General features: G+C 43.5%; 1 protein-coding gene across 1 annotated transcript; it reads right to left on the bottom strand.

Annotated features, from left to right (window-relative positions):
- Positions 1 to 288: 288 nt before the first annotated feature.
- Positions 289 to 18,905, bottom strand: SRPRA (SRP receptor subunit alpha). Its single transcript, XM_060250904.1, has 14 exons — positions 18,640 to 18,905; positions 14,876 to 14,959; positions 14,388 to 14,551; positions 13,137 to 13,297; positions 12,581 to 12,743; positions 11,410 to 11,563; positions 9,947 to 10,053; positions 9,076 to 9,194; positions 7,812 to 7,898; positions 6,402 to 6,574; positions 4,910 to 5,123; positions 3,731 to 3,894; positions 3,396 to 3,494; positions 289 to 2,100 (listed from the first exon to the last, which is right to left on the bottom strand). Exons 1-14 carry the CDS (start codon positions 18,763 to 18,765, stop codon positions 1,972 to 1,974), a joined length of 1,944 nt encoding a protein of 647 aa, XP_060106887.1. The 5' UTR covers positions 18,766 to 18,905; the 3' UTR covers positions 289 to 1,971.
- Positions 18,906 to 19,783: the final 878 nt, after the last annotated feature.

Genomic DNA, 19,783 nt, shown 5'->3' with positions numbered 1-19,783 from the left:
GAACCTTGGTGAAGAGAAAGCCTGAGGATAGGGGGAACTCTTCTGCAGCTGCCCTCAGAGAGGGACTTTAGGATTTCTGAGGAGGACTATATGGCTCATTTTACATGCAGTAGCACCCACATTTAATCCGTTTGCATCACCAGTTTATCAGATTTTACTTATGAGGTGCTGAAAGAGCAAAAGTAGACTAGGTTGGACCAATATCTCAATCCAGTATAAGGCAGCTTCATAAATCCCCCAGTGGTTAGTTGCTGGCTTTCTCCGTTGCTGACAGTGACACAGCAAAAGTTTTTCAATGAATTTTTATTATATAAATTACTTTTTTTTTTTTTAGCAGACAGCATTCAACTTATTGCACTAGATAGCACATCTGCAATACCAAGCTACGAGACATCTTCATAGAGTTTTGTATTATCCAACATAGCACTTTATTACCAGGATCAAGAGGCACTCTGAAGGTGGGGGGGGGGGGGAGGGGACAGAAAAGCAGCAAGCAGCCACCAGCATTTTCCCACCAGAATATTCCTTTCACAGACTGGTTTGGAAAAGCAAAAAAAAAAAAAAAAGCCAGTGCAGGAAAGGGAAGCATGCAAATGCTCATGTTAACTATTTATATTATGGCCTCTGCTGCTGAAAGAAAGTTTGGTATAAAGTTATAGAAGCCTTAATCTGTGAAAGAGAATTTAGCACAGACCAGCCCCAGCCTGCTGTGATATCAGAACTGGCGTCAGTTTACACAAGTAGTCCTTTTTAGGGACAGATATGTTCCCCCCCCCCTCTCTCCGATTGGACTCTGCTGGGGTAGAGGGGTAAGGAGGCCATCCAGCATGTTGCATTTTGACCACAAGCTTCAATTTTACAAACCAGCACATGCCGTTGGACGTGGCATGCATAATTACGGCTTATGCTCAACAATGAATTATGGACACCTTCAGCCCAAGCGCTGCTGGGTACACCCAGTGAAGCGCACAACAGTTGTGTGAATCCGCCTGGGTTTTGTCTAATAAAAAGATGTAACAAGAAGCAGCTCTCTGCTCAGGTGGAAAGATAATTGTTAGAAACAGCAAGGACCTGCACTTTGTAAATACTACGGTCTGGGGCAGTATTTGGATGGCCCTGCTATGGAGAGTCCCACTGCCCGTGGGAAGCAAGACCATTTAAGGCATCAATGCCCCCCCAACCCTGCCCTCCCAAAGCCCCTCTGTAAGCAGCAACACTCACCATTTCAATTGTTTTTTTTTTCCCTTTTTGGTTTGAAAGCTTTGGTGAGCTGCTATGACCGAAGCAAGCAGCAAGTGTTTATGCTTGATCCACTAAAACCGGCAGTAGGCAGCATCTACATCCACTCTACAGCACCACCAACGGCAGCCAATTTACTGTGAGGAAACAGGCCAAGGCAACTACCTTCAAGCACATTCTTCAGTGGTTGCAAAAGCCCCAAAAGAACCTCTGCTACATTTTAAATGCTTAGTGGCAGCGCAACCCCCCCCCCCCCGACTTTATAACACCCAGTAACTGGGATGAACAATACAAAGCTCTTGGTTTCACCTCTGCAGGTAGAATGAAAGGACACGGGAAGAAGGCTAGCTGGCTGGCTGCATTAACAAAACCCTGTGGTTTCTGTTGCCAAAGTATGCTTTTAGTTAGAGCAAGACCCCCCTCCCCTCCCCCCCAAAAAACTCCTAAGCTCCAAAAAACTAGAGCCAAGGTGTGTGACCAGCATGAATAATTTTAAATCAGTAGAACATGATTGAAGACAGGCACCTCCCTGGTCAAATTAAATCCACTCGTCACATAAAGGAAAGTGTGCGTTATTGAAACCAAGAGGAAGAACCTATTGGGGGAAGGAAGAAAGCAGCAGCCCCTTCCTCCAGTATCCCTCCACTCTGTTTTGCACTATGCCAGGGAAAATGAATAAAAGAGAACTTCAGACATCTGCAAACAGGAATTTGGTGCAATAATAACTGGTGGCTAGGCTTTCATGAGAGCAGCAACCACAGCCTTGGCGTTAAGGCTACGCAGGTCACAGTAGGTTTGTCCGGTACCAACAAACACTATTGGTTTGCTAGTGATGTATGTCATAGAGATTGCAGCACCGACCTGCAAACGGAATAGAGTACTCGTTAGCTGGCTTCAACAGGATCAGAACAAGTTTTTGTTACTTTGCACAGCGAAATTGTGTCGGATGGAAAGACAGCTTCATAATTCTTCTGCAGCTATTAATACGTTCTTATATAAATATTCAACGTGGCAAGACAAAGAGAAAATATGATTCCTTCTATGGCGCTTTATTATTGTAAGGTGACATCTCTCTCATTATGTGGGGGCTGCTGTAAGGCTGATAACCACAAATTAGTTAAGAAATTTCTTGCCTCCTGGTGACACTTTATTATATAATCCTGCTGAAGTACTGTACAATGTATGTCGACTCTACTTGGTTAGGGATAAAACAGGAAAAGGAGCATATGGGCCCTAGGGCAGGTATGGGAAACATGCCTGCCCCATCTGACACTGAGCAATAATGTGAACAGAATAAACAATGTAAATCAATTTATTCTGCATAATTATTTCAAAATTCTTTAAGGGGGAGGGCAGCATGTTAATTTACAACATCATAAAAGGCACAGGCTGTGACCCAGAATGTGATTGTCTGCCTTCCAGTTTTAATGTCTCCCACAGCCACTTCAGCTGTTGCTGAATCTCAGGAGCAAGAATCAGAAGCAGTTTATCAGCTGGTGTGGAGGGGCTGTACTTGGGAGGGGGAAAAATACCTCTGAGCATTGCTGGGTCCAGGCCAGCCCTTCTGCAATTTTAATATGACTACATCACAGCAAAGAGACTACAGGTTGATGAACCAAAGGATCAGGTGACAACACCTGACAACAAAAGAGATAAGCCCCAAGGATACTATAAAAACGGTTAATAAATCCTCCACTGTTAATCCAGTGGCTCTAACGGCTCTTAGGAGGATCAGTTTATTATGAACTGTGAATTAGTTAGCAATTATACTTCTTGCCAATCAAAATCTATTATATGGATTTTTAAATTCCCTGATGATGCATCTAAAGGTCAGAAATACATCTGACAACCTTATTAAAGGCATCATCATTATTATTAGTCAACGTGGTCTTCAGCCTGCTCTGCAGGTATGCCCCCCCCCTTGGACAAGAAACAGCCCCACGTAAAGCAGCTAGGACACAAAAGAGCCCACTCCATGACTGCTCAAAGCCCCTTTCAAGCTCTCCTTTCATTCCCCAGCCTTCGCAAGATGCTGCCTACACGGGTCCAAGACTCTCAAAGCCATACATATGTTTGTTTGCCTGTTTGTTTAAAGAGGACAAAAAACAAAGGGGACCCCCTTCCACCGTGATGCAAATAAACTGGGCTTTGTTTACCTTGTCATCTATAGTGTCAAATTTAGTGAGCACGATCCCGTCAATGAGGCGTGGGGTCTGAGCCATAGAGTGATCAGCAAGGGCCTTGTTAAATTTGACCTGTCGGAAGAAGCAAACAGGACACGATCCGGATAAAGAGTTCCAACGACAGCTGGCTGAATAAACATTTTTCCTAGCACAAACAAGCATGCTTGTGAGTACGTGCACACACAGAAACACACAGGGTGCTCAGTGTTGACCATGCCCCATGCTTCCTGGTCCATTTCCATATATATATATATATATATATATATATATATATATGCGTATCAAGCAAATTGAGTTCTGGAACTAACCAGCTGATCCACAGCCTCATTTCCCACCAAGGCCTCTCCCACAAACAAGACGAGGTCAGGGGTGTTGACCGCAATAAGTTTGGCCAAGGCTGTCATCAAGGGAGCGTTGTCTTGCATACGGCCTGCGGTATCCACCAAGACGACATCAAATCCTTGGTTACGTGCTGCAAAGAAGGGGCATGCAGGTGAGGAGGAATACACGTGAAGTGATCATTGAGGGAAATGAAAGGCTACTATTTTTAAAGGGTGTACCTGGAGATTTCTCTCCAGGTTATACACCTGAGACAGCAAATACCTGATCTGCAATTTGCCATTTTGACTGGGTTGAGTTAGTTTTCAAATGGAATTTATGTCCAAAGTCACTAACCATTTCTTACTGCAAAGGATTCCAGCCTATCTCAATATAAGCAAGACAGGGTGTTTCACTCCACCCCACCCCCATACGATAATTTCTGTAATACTAGGTTCAGGAAACAGTAGAACTCAGAGCTGTTTTATACGTAAGCGCTGAGTGTAATCAACTATTTGCAACCCAAATTCCTTTCTTGGAAAAAGCAGTATGTTGCAATTTAGAAATGAACAACTCTGCAGATCTCTGAATACTTTTTTCTGATATCTTGTACGTTTCAGTGTTAACTTATTGTCTCTGCCTGGGTTCCAGGATTTCTACTAGGAATTGCTCAGAAGTTCTCAGCCTTATCTTCACAGTGGGAAGTCCTGGCTTACATGCTTCTTAAAAAGATAACTGAGATTCTCAGAATGCTGAATTATTTGATAAAACATTTTTTCCAAGCACAGATGTTTCTAGCAATTCAGGTTGCGAATAACACCAAGCAAACAGCCATTTCACTGAGCAACCTTGGGCAGTCTGAATCTGAAAACTTTTTAGACCACTGCTGAGTGACAGGTAACGCATGGCGGAGACAATGGCTGTCTCTGCCTACAGAGGAGGCGGAAAAAAAGGCTGGGGATGGACTGGGGGAGAGGAGCCTCTTTTCAGCCTCCCTTTTTTCCTAACACCTACTTCCAAGGGGCTGAGAGAATGCTCAGCATTAGGGCTATCCCCTGCTGCTTCCCCAGAAATGGTGGGAGGGGACTCTTCAGCCACAGATATGTGGTGACTTAGGATGGGCGGCAAGACATGGAAGGACAGGACCAAAGGGGCAGGGATGGCCTTACCGTATGCAATGGCCTCCATGGCGATCCCAGCAGCATCCTTCCCGTATCCCTTCTCATACAGCTGCACCATGGTGCAGCCGCTGTGATTCTCCGGTGGGTGCAATGCATTCAGGCGGCGAGTGTGAGTGCGCAGTTGCTCCACAGCTCCAGCACGGAACGTATCACAGGCAGCAATAAGGACACTGAACCCGTTTTCAATCAGCCAGAAAGAAATCTGAGGGACGAGCAGCAGAACATTACCCTTGATGCAGGCAACTCCCCAGCATCTGAATGAGGCATAAATGCAGCATCTTCCTTCCACGTCTAACAACATACAAGGCTGCATATCTTGCACGTCTGTTGTTCATGTCTGGATTTTGGCATTAGATGCAGAAATTCAGCATCCCAAGAACCTCAGCTTTCACTTCATTTATCACTGATTAGAGATCTTTGTTGCTAGAAAGAGAAACTGGAAGCACTGGGAAAGTCTGACAAGTTTCAATGAGATGTTATGGAAATGGTTTTACGTTCTTTATTGTAGGCTGGTTGGCACATAAACACACACTACTTGATTACTAGACACCTCTCAGCCAAATGCATGAATTGTCTCCACTGAGGCACAAAGTATTTGAGCCAGGCCCTGGTGAGAAAAGTGTATCTGTGTTGTTTAATTTTGAACAGCTCGTTCAAGTCTGTGCTACAGTCAACAAGTAATGAATATATGGGTAAGTATCATACTTTTATCTATAAAAATAAGCATAAAAGCTGAAGGGTTGTATACTATGGATCTGGCAGCACAGTGACAGCTACGCTATATTGAGTAGATCCTGGAGATTCTGCTAAGAACTTAAGGGCTGAGTAACAAGGCTTCCTGCGTGAATGTAGGTCACTGTATGCCCACCCACAGGACATGATGGAATGTCACTTGACCAAGCCCCAAGCTATTTATTTACGCTGTGATAGTCCACCTTTCTCACTGGAATTCAAGGCATAAGTTGATACAATCACCAGGAAGGAACATCTAATTAACAATGCAATAGTATTTGGATTGTAGAAATCAGGAAGATGATATTGGATTTATATTCCACCCTACACTCTGAATCTCAGAGCGGTCACAATCTCCTTTACCTTCTCCCACCTCCACAACAGACACCCTGTGAGGTAGGTGGGGATGAGAGAGCTCTTACAGCAGCTGCCCTTTCAAGGACAACGCCTACAAAAGCTATGGCTGACCCAAGGCCATTCCAGCAGGTGCAAGTGGAGGAGTGGGGAATCAAACCCTGTTCTCCCAGATAAGAGTCCGCACACTTAACCACTACACCAAGCTGGCTCCACCAGAAATCTGAAAATAGTACTGAAGCAAAGCATTATTAGCATGGCCTATTAAATGATGCAAAAATTACAAATGGGGGATCCTACTTACAGCTATCTCCTCACTTTCAACATTAGATAGAAGAACAGTCAGGGGAAAAGAAGGGCACCTGTCCCCAAACCGTGCAGGCCTTCTAAGTACCTTGGCCAAGTTAGTGGACTTCCCAACTCCATTGACCCCGCAGAAGGTGATAACATAGGGTCGGCGGTGGCGCTGGGCATCCATCACATCGCGCAAGACGTCTACACGACGCTGGGGCTGCAGGATCTGTACCAGAGACTCCTGAAGGGCCTGCTTCACCGTTGAAGTCACCGCTGGGAAAATGGAAGCAAATCTTTATCTGGGGCAGTCAGAAGAGACTCACATATCTACTTCACCTCATACTAATCCCACCTTGTATCAGAAACACATCACAGTGGTCTGCAAGGTGACTATGCCTAACATTTCTTTTGAAAGACCTTTAGGCATGCTCTCTTCTCCTGGTGCTTGGGCCTACCCACCCTTGTCCAAGGCTCATCATAATGAGACTACTATTCCATCCCTCTAAGCTCGCTGCTCAGAGATCTATGTTCCACATCAGAAAAACACAACACTGGCCATCATATAGGGTAGCCTGGTATTCACGACCTGCTCAGATTGTCAGCAACCCTTTTACCCTCTTGTCAGTCATTACACATTTCTGCAGTAAGGCTGCTTTTGCAGCTGTTTGATTTTTTGCTTGCTCAGGCTACAACATTCCAGACAATCTCTTTGCCCGAGAATCCCCCACCCACAGAGAATTCCCTCAGTAGAGGAAGTCCCACCAACTAGTAACGAGATGCTAAATTAACCCTTATAAAATGCTGCACCAACACACTGTCATAGCACACACCCCTCCCAATTCCAGAATCATTCTTGAACCACAGGGAAACAGAGAGCCACTGGCCAAACTGCATTTGAAGTATTTCTTCCCTATCCCACCAGCACCAAGAGTTGCCCATGTCTACAAGAGCCTAGCTCAAGGCAGCAAAAAACTTGGAAAGGCAGCCTGACAAAAAAAAAAATTAAAACCCAATATGCTATGCTGTTAGTTGAACACACTTACTTGCAAGTAAGTCCCTTTGGGCAAAGATCTTTCTTCAATGAAATTGGATAAATGGTGAATACACAGAAACCTAGACTGATACCAGTGACCACAAAAATATTACTGAAATAAACTGAAGATGGAACACTGCACAGCTGGGCAGCTTTCTAGAAATACTGTACATGCAGTGGGCCCATGAATGCATCCACCAACCCACATACAATGTTATGTGAACATCTATTTGTGTGTGTGTGTGTGTGTGTGTGACATCACAGGCCTCCAGAACCCATTCACCGACAACTTTTTTTTTAGGTGCAAAAATTTGCAAGGATTGGGTGTACAAATTTATGGCTCTATATTTTATATCCTTGCGCCGTACTACAAGGCTTTGTAATTTGTGAATGTTGTTTGGTATATATGTATCTGGGGAAAGCAATATAGAAGGACTGCAATAGAGATACACTTCACAGAGAGAAAGCAAGTCTTACTGGTGAAGGTGCCCATCACTTTGCCTTCCAGTTTCTTAGCAACTGATTCACAGAGCTGGACGGCGATGTCAGCTGCAACATTCTTGGCTTTGAGAAGAGATGAAAACCCCATTGTTAAGGAAGGTTTTAACAATGCTGGTTCAGACAGTCTGGACAGAGATCTGTTTACATGCTCCATACATGGAATTCAGCCACATGTTAACATCATTTAGCTGGCCAATCTGAGAGCTGCACTGCCCACATTCATTCTGTGAAATTGACTGCTCCTTGGAGGTTTGGACCTGGCATCCCCATTTCCAAGCCCCTTCGTCTTGCTCATCTTATAAGGTAGACAGTTGCTCAGCAGTTATTTTAGGGCACTCCTGTATGGTTTAAGCTCCTCAGAAGCCATCTGAGGCATCAACTCTTAGATAGACAACTGACAGCTACAGAAGGCCGATTCAGATGAGTAGCCGTGTTGGTTAGGAAGGATTACTGATCTCACATGAGAGGAAAGGATTTCTGCATCCTTGGCAACTCGTCTGCTCTGCTCATGTAAATATTTAGCAGCACAAAAGCTTCATTAAGTGACAACTGGATGTTCTCATAGGGTCCATTACCCCCAAAACAGCCATTTAGAGTGCTACTGGAGGCAGGACATCTAAGGCCCACTCGACATACATGGATAATACAGACTCTGAAAATCAATCAGCTTATATCAGGCACAGTCTGTACATTTAAGGATTTTGTGCTAGGGACATCTGCCCATAGTGCAGTCTGTGCCCAGTGTGCCTGGATAATGTGTGACTGTGAGGGCCAAAGGGATAATTTTGACAGCATGGACAGTCAAAACAACTACCAATATATATTCTGAGATGGTACGTCTGACTGCTTTGGTAAGAAGAAAGGAAAGTGTGTTGAGGAAATGGAGAAAGAAGAGTCTTGGAATGCTATCTGGAATGCATTTAATCATCATCTTTAATCATTTCATCATCATTACCCACACCATAAGTTATGCTGTCAGCCAACCCATCTATCCCCACTGTCTCTCCCTCCTTTGTTTCTTTTCTTTCATCTAACAACTGAACCATTTGGAAGTACCACACTTCTTCTAAAGCTCAGCTAAGTAAGGGTGTCTCTTCTCTTTTGTCCTATGAAACAAACAAGACTCAACTCCTTTCAATTGCAATGCAGGAGGACCGGCCAGAATGCCTGAGCCACCATGACAAAAGACAGCCCAAGTCAACTTATCAGTGTGTCCTTCCAGAGGTACACAGAAACATACCAATCAGGTGATCCTTCATCTTCTCCAGGACAGGGTCCATGTCCTCTCTGGTTAAACTTTTAGAGCCCACAAGGCCTTTCAGCATCCCAAACATGCCTCCAAGGCCACCTTTCTTAACGCTGGAAAAGAGAAGGTGCTGTTATCACATAGCTTTATGAAGAAACTTGGCATAAGATGAAAACCAGGTCAGTATTCAGTTCCACTTGACCTTCAAAAAAACACCATGGCAGCTCTTTGCATGCAGTTACTGCATGCACATCTAATAATGGGCTTGGTAAAAAGATGGTCCTAGAAGTATTCAACTGCTGTACAGCACAGGGGAGTGTTAGTAAGACTCAGTACCTCTTGGCACAAAAACGTGAGGCCTTTAATTTACCTAGCTTCATTGTCTGCAGCAAGCAAACTCACTTTAAAACAAAGGATCCTAGAAGTCGTACCTAAGGGCATAATTGATACTCCATTTGCCCAGGTCTGCAGTGAAGCACAAAGCAAGCTCAAATCATTTCATGAGAACAAAATAAAGGATCAGGGAATTAACTTGCCAAGGACAACAGCTAGTCAAGTTTCATGGCCATGCAAAACTTGCATCCAAGAAGCACTGTGTGCCTTGGGCAGAATCTATCCAACTGGTGCTTTTTGGGGGGGGGGGGGGAATGCATCATTCATGATAGTGAGAAATACTGGATACATTGTGTGGAATCAGAACTCTACAGGATCAAGGTGGGTAGATTCCCATTATTATTCTATTCCTACCCCCACCTTTCTTCATTCTTCAGCCAGTTGCTTTGCCACAGAAGCTATATACATAGCACTGGAAGGCACTTTAGAAATGAGAACGTGAGATGCATACAAAGGGCTAGCGTGGTCTCACCTGGCACTTGAAGAATTGTGAACCACCTTCTCTTCTTCAATTTCTTCTTCACTCTCATATTCCAGATCACGGAGACGGCCAGGCTCATGATCAGGATCCACAAGGACCTGATTGAGGGCAGAGAAATCTGGGTCAACCTACATACGCCAGTGTTTACATGAACCCAAATGAACAGTATTAATTATTTCTGGAAGGGATATTCTGGAGAGTGGGCCTTGCATCTGTGCCCTGTTTCCAAGAGTTAGAAGTACACCATGCTGCTTCTCTCCCTCTCTCTTTAAGAGCATTTATGGTCAGTTGAAGACATTCCAGAGTCCTTGGCTCTGCTTCCTACCTTAGAAGCAGCCCAGATGCTGGGAATTCTGTGTTCAGAGCCACAAAGCTTCTTTTCCCTTTGAAAATAAAAAAGGAGTACTGGAGACTGGTTTCATATTGGGGCTACAGGGGAAGGAGGGTAATCATATCCTCACACACACATTTGGGTGCCTTTTTCCAGACCTGAAACAGTCTCAAAGAAGTGCAAGGGTACAAGCTACATAAGGGTGGCTATATGCTCTCATGGGGAATGGCATCTCTGCAGAGGGTTTTCAGTCTCCCCAGTCCCAACCAGAAACAGATCTCCCTGCTTGGGTGTAACTTACAAAGAAAAACAATTGACAGCCCCAACCATGGAACCTGCACCATCTTGTCTAGTTTGACCCAGAGTCTCCCTTGAAAGGAGAAGAGCAAGAGCAGATCCCACTTCATACTACCAAACCATACAAGAGTTCAGGTATTAACTCCCTTTTTAAAAAATGAAGTCTGTATTTTTGTTCATCCTTTGCTTTAATTGCTCTAGAAATAGTACTGGAACACATTGAGGTTGTTAAGGCCATGTGCATATGAGCAGCTAAGATGCATTATGCTGGCAAATGAGACAGCTTTTCCAAGAACATTTATGAGAACGTTCTTGGAAAAGGGGCCTTAAGAACCCCACCATTCATCTAACGTCAAGTTCTCAAGTCCCATATGTCACCATTGTTTTATAAATATTAGAAGCTGTTTCACAGATTCACACTACAACAGGGGAAAACGCCAGGCAATAAGATGAATTCCAATGCTAAGGCTGCAGTCTTATGCACATGTTCTTCAGAGTAGCTTACAACTACTTATGTTACTGTGTATGCAATCAACATTATGAACAGGATAGCTTCCACTAAGTGTGCACAGGATTGTACTATCAGCTACATATCTGACAGCCTGAATGTTCCACTTTTGCATATAATAGCTCAACCGCTGATTGGAAAACCTTTCCAGATTAGGTGAAGAGTATGCATCCCAAACTTCCTCTGGAATGCAAGATGCTCTAGTTCACTTGAGTGAAGTTCAGAGAGTGAGACATTTTACTGCAGATCTGTAGTACTGTCCCAGGGGCTCAAGCAGATACTTTGCATTCTGACAACCAGAAGTGTTTTGGATCTTACCATATCTGGGTCGTACTCTTCCACAGGACAAGCATCTGCATTCCCATTGGTAGCTGAATTACTATAATCAAGTACTTTGGCATTAGAGTTCCCTAGATCCCATACTCTGGGCTTCTTCCCCTTGTCTTTTGAGGTGTCCGGCTTTGGAGACTTGCTAAAAAGCAGAACAGAAAGTCCATTAGGTCTTAACAGTGAGAGAAATCACATAATCTATAGCAGCAAACGTTGTGGGCTCATTAACCACCCTGCTGAGCAAGTCAAACTCCGTGATCCGTTATACTTTCCAATATCTAACTCAAATTAAGAGATGTGTCTCCCCCCCACATTCACCACAGTAGCTTATTTCTGAATACAGTCCAAAACCCTTAAGACCTGTTCTCACTGAAGCGATAAAACTATGGCTGCGTTGTTTGGGGGGGGGGGGGGATCTCTGACTGGATGCTCCTCTACACAAAGAATACCTAGAAAGTTGCATATCAGAGAGAAAAGTACCAGCTTAGCATGCTGACATGAAAGCTTTCTTCATGCATGGAATTTTTAATGCATAGAAAAGCTCCTGCCTGCAGTCAGAAGTGCTACAGAGCCCACATGCAGGTTTAATACCCCAGGGAAAACTTGGCCTGAAAATACTGACACTCTAAGGTACATGAACATGTGGGAAGTGCAGCTTAATGAGGACTGTCGCACATGTTCTGACACTTGCAGGTCATGCCACATGCACATCGTAAGATACACACTTTCTTTACAGCATATATCGATACCACATGCACCCAGGGCCAATCATAGATCCCACTGGTGGATGTGTATGATCAAAGAAAGGCTTGTTTCCCATCACATGTATTACAGTGTATGTCTGGTTTATACATAGCACATGCCCACCAATTCTGTGACATGCAAAGCAGCCATTACTGTTCCAAAGCATTTAGAGAAAAAAGAGGTCACCCCATCAAGGCCACCAATGGTGGCTGGAGAAACTATGACTATGAAACAACTTTCATTTCCACAAGAAGATTACATAAGTCCAGCATGTGCCTCCGCATCCAGCATTACTATCGCTAGTTTTCCAGAAGTCATGGTAAACTCTTACAGCTCAGGGACACATCTACAACGAAGTGACTATCCATATTCTGGGTGTCAGGATGCCGAGGCAAAGGAGAGGCAACACGCTTACTTGGATTTATCTCCCCCCCTCAGGCGTTTCCTGAAGAATTCCTCCCGGTTCTTCTGCAGGATCTCATCCTTGGATAGTTCCTCCCTGTCTCCGGCTGCAACAGGAAGGTCCTCCTTAACAGCTGGCGGCACTTTGGGGGCTGCAGCTACTTCAGCTCCTGAAACTTATTAAAATGGAACTGTTAGAATAAAACACAGCAGTACAGAAGAACAGAGGAGTGGCAGTCCTGGCCTTAAGAGAAAACAGTGAAAAACAAATGAGCGCTGCTAAGCTTGTCCAACTGTGCAAATCCAACTTTATCCACAAAAGCCTGAATTGGGGAAAGGGAGGCATCACTCAGTAAAATGAGTTCGATAATATACATCTGAAGCTTTTCCTCCTCAACTAAGGCTACTGAACATTTGCATGTCAGGATGTCCATATTTATTTAACTTTGAGTGTGAGCATTTTACACAGCTGTATGTATAGTGAGGCATGCAGAACAGTAAAAAAAAAATCCCTAACATTTTAGCTTTATGGATCTACACCAAAACAGGCATGGCAGTTACCTACTCACCTTCTTTTTTGGAACCTTTGTTTTTCTTGTTCTTAGTTTTCTCTTTTGGTTTCTCCCCACGAATTTCTATCATAGACTTCACTGTTTTTTGGGACTTTGCCGACTGTTCAAATGTCTTCATGGCAGTGGGAGCTCGGACTTTACTGCTCTCCTCTGCTTCCCTGGTTGAAAGGGGGGGGGAGGTTAAATAACTGTGCCCATTAATCACCATGCAGAACAATACATGTTTGGAATTTCTGTCCCTACCTTCCTCCTAGAGACCTCGGAACATCATATGGAATGATCTGACCATGTTTCTCTCCTTGCCCTGAAGCAACAAACCTTTCGTCTATCTCTTTTTCAAAAATTAAACACACTATGACCCTACAATGCTAGCACTTGGTGATTTTTCCCCCCTTGTAATTCTCCCCATTGAAGTTTCCTAGCGAATACAAAAAAAAATACTCAAAACCAGCCTTTCATGAAATCAGGGTTTAATGCTAGTGCTGGATCTCAGCAAGTGCTAAGAAACAAGCTACTGATAGCAAAGTGTTTTTAGAACTCTGCTAAAAACAAACACAAGTAGAGTAACTGCTTTTTTGAGGGCAAACAAAGCTATTAGTCACATGCTGCTTTCTAGGGGACCTAGCTGACCTTGAAAAACTGACTCAAAAACCACTGATTGTAGTAACTTTCTACCTTACTTCCAATGCATCATCTCCTGGCCCCTGCTGAGATCTATCTCCTCTTGTTTTCCTACTTGGTAGTGCTGCCCCTGCTGCTTTCCCTCCTAAACACAGTATTGGGCATACGTGGACAATTCTTAATGAAGAATGACTGGTCATCTCTTAAGGCCACAACTATGCCTTCAGCCAACCTTGAATCTGAAAGCTGGTGGAGAGATACTGGCAAGCGCAGACCCAGTCTTGGCTCTTAGTGCATCACTGCAGGCTGTAAGGAACCAAGCTCGGAAGACCAGAAGGCCATTTGGCTTAGTTTAATAAATGCCTCAGAACCCAGAGGGAAATATATACATATATAGCTCTGCTAATGGGCAGCTTTTTTCTAACTGCAGTCCAGTTTTATCCAAAAGACATGATGAGCTTGGGAAAAGCCAAACACAGCAAAGACACAGTTTATTAGTAGGGCCAAGCTCCCTTCTGCCTGTACTCCTCACGTCTACTGAGCCCAAGTCCTCAGCTTGCAGAATATAAAACACTTGGAACACGACAACAAACAGGATCGTTGGTGCTGCTGAAAGCCTAATGTTACCGTAAGAGGCGTAAAAAATCTTCTTTAAAATCAAAGGTGCCATTGAGAAGCCCAAGAGTTCCCTTCTGCTGGAATTCATTGCGATATTTGTCCCGGAACTCCTTATGAACATCATCTATCAACTTGTCCACATACGTTAGGGTCAGAATTTTTTGAAATCCAACCTGCCAGAGAACCGTGATATTATCAGAAAAATGACAACAACATTTTAATTAGCTAAAAATTGGCAGCTCTTGCACAGTTCTTTCTAAACAGTGAATAAGCCAAAGAAAAATGAACATTTCTGAAAGGCAGCCATCAAGACAAAGGGCAGTGGAAGACTCAGTGCCATTCAGAGTTTTCCAAATCAAAGGAAACAGAATGACAGCTGACAGACTCAGCAACCATGGGAGGAGAAAAAAATCTTTCAAAACACTATTTGTTCTTCTGCAGCCTTTCAGAAGCTCTCCTGTTTTTGTTTCTTGCCTCAAACACAGTAGCACACTTACCACAAAGACCAACTCAAACTGATTGTCCAATTTGTACTTTAGCGTAAGGGCTTCATGGGTGAAAGAGTTACTGCCACCTCGCTCCTGAAAAGAAAGGGGGGTGGGGGGGTAGGAGTACATTAGCAAGACATGCTGACTCACATAAGGCCCACATTACAGAACCCGTAAAAATTAAGCTCCAATTTTGTTGGCCAGTGACCTACTTTTTTCTGTCTGCTGTGCAGGAAGGCTAGCATTTTCCCCCTCAAATCCTAGGAGGCAGTATCAAATGCAAGTATCCAAGCAACCAGGTATCTTAGATTTTCCCAGAGCTGGTTATAAACATCTATCGTTTCAAAGTCATTTGGTTTACCTCTGACCTCCTTCAACTCAACCAGCAACACAGGTTTTGCCAAAACAAGATCAAGACTTTTTGTTGTCCAGGATCAACTATCCTATGCTCACAACACAATGGCTCATGACAATCTACATTCCAGCTTTATTGTCATTTATCCTGCCAGTATAACAAAACACTCAGTAAGCATTCTTGGTACAACTTCTATTGAACTATCTTGGCTTTGTGAAATGCATACGGAGAATTTGTCTGCTTCTGAAGAAATCAAAATAGGAACATTGTGCATGTATGTGCATAGGGTGAATCTCAGACAGTTCTAAAGGATTTAAGGTAGTGTGCTGAGAAAAGATAACCTGAGGAAATGTTCCAATACAACAGGATATTGCTAAACATTTTCTATGTCCCATGAAGGTGCATTCTAAAACAAGGAACATAAGAACATAAGAGAAGCCATGTTAGATCAGGCCAATGGCCCATCCAGTCCAACACTCTGTGTCACACAGTGGCAAAACAATTGTTTTTAATATATATATATATACACACACACACACAGTAGCTAATAGCCACTGATGGACCTCTGCTCCATATTTTTATCTAAACCCCTCTTGAAGGTGGCTATGCTTGTGGCCGCCACTACCTCCTGTGGCAGTGAATTCCACATGTTAATCACTCTTTGCAGGGCAGACATGTTTGCAGGGCAGTACCATATGGCAACTCAAAGCAGAGAAAAACCGCAAAGAGTATACTCTGGCTGGAAAACAGCCTTCTAAATTGAGGTCCAATGGCTAAAGAATCAAGCTTGGACCCGAAGGACAAGATCAAGATTACCTGCCTGAGACACAGGATAATGATAGTCAAATCATCACATCAGCCTCAAACTCTCTTTGTGTAAAGGAAACAAAGACAGAAGAATATCGTGGCAGCAGCCGCTACATCACAGACGTTTAGTTTAGTTTAGTTTAAGCAAAAACTCTATGACAAGAAAATCAGAAGCACCATTTTAAACTTCCTGTGTAGATTTGAGCCCAGACCAAAGTGTGAGGTTTTGCCAAGTATGAGGTGTGAGGTTTTGCCAAGTAACACTCGGATAGATTTCTACTTATGAAAGCATAGATGAAGCTTTATTGGCATGCTATCAGTTTAAACCTTTCCGTATGGAGGCTTTGCTAGAAGTGAAACTGAAACTTACAGACATTAAATGCATTCCCAAAACCAAGAGCACTTCCCCCCTTCTCAGGCCTTCAAAGACATAACTCTTCATTGTTCACAGGGAACTAATCTCCTTATCTTATTCCCAGGCTCCCGATGGTACAGAGCAATGGAGGAAGGCCCAGCGACCACACTTTCTCCGTGAGATACATAATAGCCTAACCCATTCCCACAACAATATATGATATGACAGCAACAGAAAAAAACAAAGCAAAACATGGCAGGAGCCACTACGTGAATCCTGACAACAGGATGCACATCTATTAGACTCATCTAATCAGTTCTAAGAGTTCTTTCAGATTGATGGTATGAGATATGATGTGCAAATAAAATATCTCAAATACACACTGCTGTTCCACCAAGGGTGTACTACTATCCCTCCCTCTGCACTTTCCTCCTTATGCTTTAAAGTGAAAAACGTATTATTGTTAGGTGGGGAAACCATACACAGGCAAGCAGAGAAGTCCAGCTTAAGAAATACTCCAGAATACTTGGAAATAAGTGACCTTTGCATTACTGCTCTTGAACAAGGAAAGAGGGTTGCGATAAGCTCAAGGGATGGGTTATATTGAAATAGCAGAGGGAAGAAGGGCTACAGAATGAAATCCAGGGAGAAAAAACTTGGGAGAGGGGATGCCTTCACTTTTTGTTCCCTCACACAGAACCACCTTTTCATGTGTACTCAGGGCTTTTTTTGCAGCAGGAACTCCTTTGCATATTGGGCCACACACCCCTGATGTAGCCAATCCTCCTGGAGCTTACAGTAGACCCTGTACTAAAGAGTCCTGTAAGCTCTTGGAGGATCAGCTTCATCAGGGGTATGTGGCCTACTATACAAAGGAGTTCCTGTTACAAAAAAAAGCCCTGTGTGTACTGCAAAGCCCCCTCCAAAATCCCTGGAAACACAGCAGGTGCATAGACTGATACCAAACAATCTAATCACTATTACATATACTATATTTAATATACTATTATTTTCTGAACTAAGAGGCAGCTGCTAGAAAACAGGAAATTGCTAAAATAAGAAATCTCTCTGGAGGGAATATTATACTTTAGCATTCAAACCTGTAATTTAATTGCCAGGCTTATTTAGAAGTGCAGATACTCCCATACATTTCCCAACGGAAAACACAACTCATTTCCAGTAAACTGCGAAATTAAATGCCCTACACATTTTGAACTTGCGCCTTGCTGAAATTTTTTATTCCATCATTTCCTTTCTTTACTGTAAGGTCCCCAAAACGTCATGCAACATGACAATAATATGTTCAGTTTTAAGGTGTACAAATATGCATGCGCACACACTAATGTATCTACTGATTTTGCAGTCAACATCCTGGCATCCTTATTTATTGCAGAAATCCAATTTCTTCCCTGATCTGTGTCCTTCAAAACCTAACACAAAATAACTTCCCAGGAAACAGATATGGCTGAAGCACAGAAGGGAGGAGAAATGGGGGCTATGATCCAGGAGGCCACTGGTTCAAATCTCACCTCAACCACAAGCTCATCCTCAGAAAAAGAGAGCAGTACTGACTCATGAGACCTCATCCCCTGCCACAAATGTTGCTAGACATAAGGTGTTACTGGACTCTGGCCCTTTTCTACTGCATAAGCTCACCAGGCAAAGTATGCCAGTGCAACACCAGCTCTACCATACATGATGAACAATACTGGCCTGCCTTACAGGCCTCTTGTGTTGTTGTTTTTTTAAAAAAAAACAAAATTATTTTATTTAGAATATGTGTCTGCTACATTTAAGCAATCAAGAGTAATTTAGAAACATCAAAGAACAGAGTAACCCGGAACAAATTAAAACATACCACAGGTACAACAAATAACATATATCATTTTACGATTGGTAAATGTGGATAACAGTATAAATGCTTTTACCAAAAACAAGCAAACAGAATTTGTATGAATAACTAACTGATGCACCAAAGCTATAAGTAAAAGTACGCACTAATTCCAGCTGGAGATCACATAAGGCAAATAGAACACAAAACTGGTCTAAGAAATAGAACTTACAGGCCTCTTGCAAGGCCCACAGCGAGAATGTACGTGAAGCACTCTGAAATACGCGAAGTATTTTCTGTTGTTTCCATGAGGACAAAAAACTCCGAAGAAAAGATCTCTCCTCAAAGCCCGAGAAGCCGCAAGCGAACGAAGGCCTGACTGTTTGAGGGGTAGAAAAACAAGGACTTCTCTCTCTCTCTCTCACCTGGAGCAGGACGGACCGAATAAGCGCGTTCACGGGCGCAGTGCAGGCCGCCGCGGGGCCGCGCACGCCCTGGAAGCACCACAGCACAAGGCCTCCTTTGCTGAAGATGGTGAAGAAATCGAGCATGGTGGACTCCGGGGGGCTCCGGGCCTCGCCCGGGGGAAGGAAGGGGAGAAGTTGAGGTAACGGGTCTGAGGCGCCGGGAAACCAGCCCGACTTCCTGACCCACGTCAGATTAGTCTCTAACGCCACGCGTCACTTCCGCCGGAAGCGGCCGGTCGAAAAGAGATGGGTGACCGATGGAGAAAAGAAGATCGATGATTGGGTCTCGTCATCGTCGGAGGAACAAACCATAGAGAGCGAGGAAAGAGAGTCCATCCGAAAGGTCTCTCTGCCACTTGGATCTCTGTTTCTCCACGCGCGCACGCCTCCCGCATTCTCTGATCACTGATTGGACCACGAAAGAGACACGTGCCTTCAAATCCTTCGTTGGAGCTAGTGATGGGATAAAGGGGTGGGTGAGGAAGAACAAAGAGATGATTGGTAGAGTTCCCTCCAATAGAGACGTGCGAGATAAGCGATGGGCAGGATTTTATTGGGGGGGGGGGAGCAGCTGGTCTCTTTATTAGCATAGTGTATCAGAATAATTTTTTGTATTGAAATACTCAAAATAGGGATATTGGCTGTTTATCTCATTACATAAACCCCTCTTCCACTATATTTTAATGTATTTTTTTCTAATGGGAAATTATATATGTTGCATGATAAAAGTTAAATTAGTTGGATGGGGAAAACTTGTGAGAAAGAAATGCCCTCATTTTGACCAGGCTTATAACAATAGAGTGATTAACAGAAGTGATTAAGACATTCTCACAATTTGACATGTTAACTGTTTTATTGATTTCTCACGCTCATGCTACCCAGATCAAAGGTTTGCTCAATTTGTTAATTTTGCTATGCTGTCATTGGATCTTAAATTGTAACATTTTGCATTCTAAGCTGCTACCTACCCAGCTATATGTAGCTCCGCTCGCTATACCTGATTCCTCCTCTGAAGAAGTGTGCATGCACACACAAAAGCTTACATTCTGAATAAAGCTTTTGTTGGTCTTAAAGGTAAATTTGTTAATTTTGCTATTCTGTC

This window comes from Heteronotia binoei, chromosome 12 (genome assembly GCF_032191835.1).
Source record: "Heteronotia binoei isolate CCM8104 ecotype False Entrance Well chromosome 12, APGP_CSIRO_Hbin_v1, whole genome shotgun sequence".
Lineage (NCBI taxonomy): Eukaryota > Metazoa > Chordata > Lepidosauria > Squamata > Gekkonidae > Heteronotia > Heteronotia binoei.
Note: the sequence above shows the minus strand (reverse complement) of the source record. Positions and strands in the feature narration are given on the sequence as shown.

Excerpts from the sequence above, each read along its gene's own strand:
- SRPRA (XM_060250904.1), bottom strand. The coding sequence starts at position 18,765 with ATGCTCGATTTCTTCACCATCTTCAGCAAAGGAGGCCTTGTGCTGTGG. Across the intron at positions 14,552-14,875 it reads AGTTTGAGTTGGTCTTTGTG|GTTGGATTTCAAAAAATTCT; the intron begins GTAAGTGTGCTA and ends GTTCTCTGGCAG. Across the intron at positions 11,564-12,580 it reads AGGGGGGGAGATAAATCCAA|CAAGTCTCCAAAGCCGGACA; the intron begins GTAAGCGTGTTG and ends TCTGCTTTTTAG.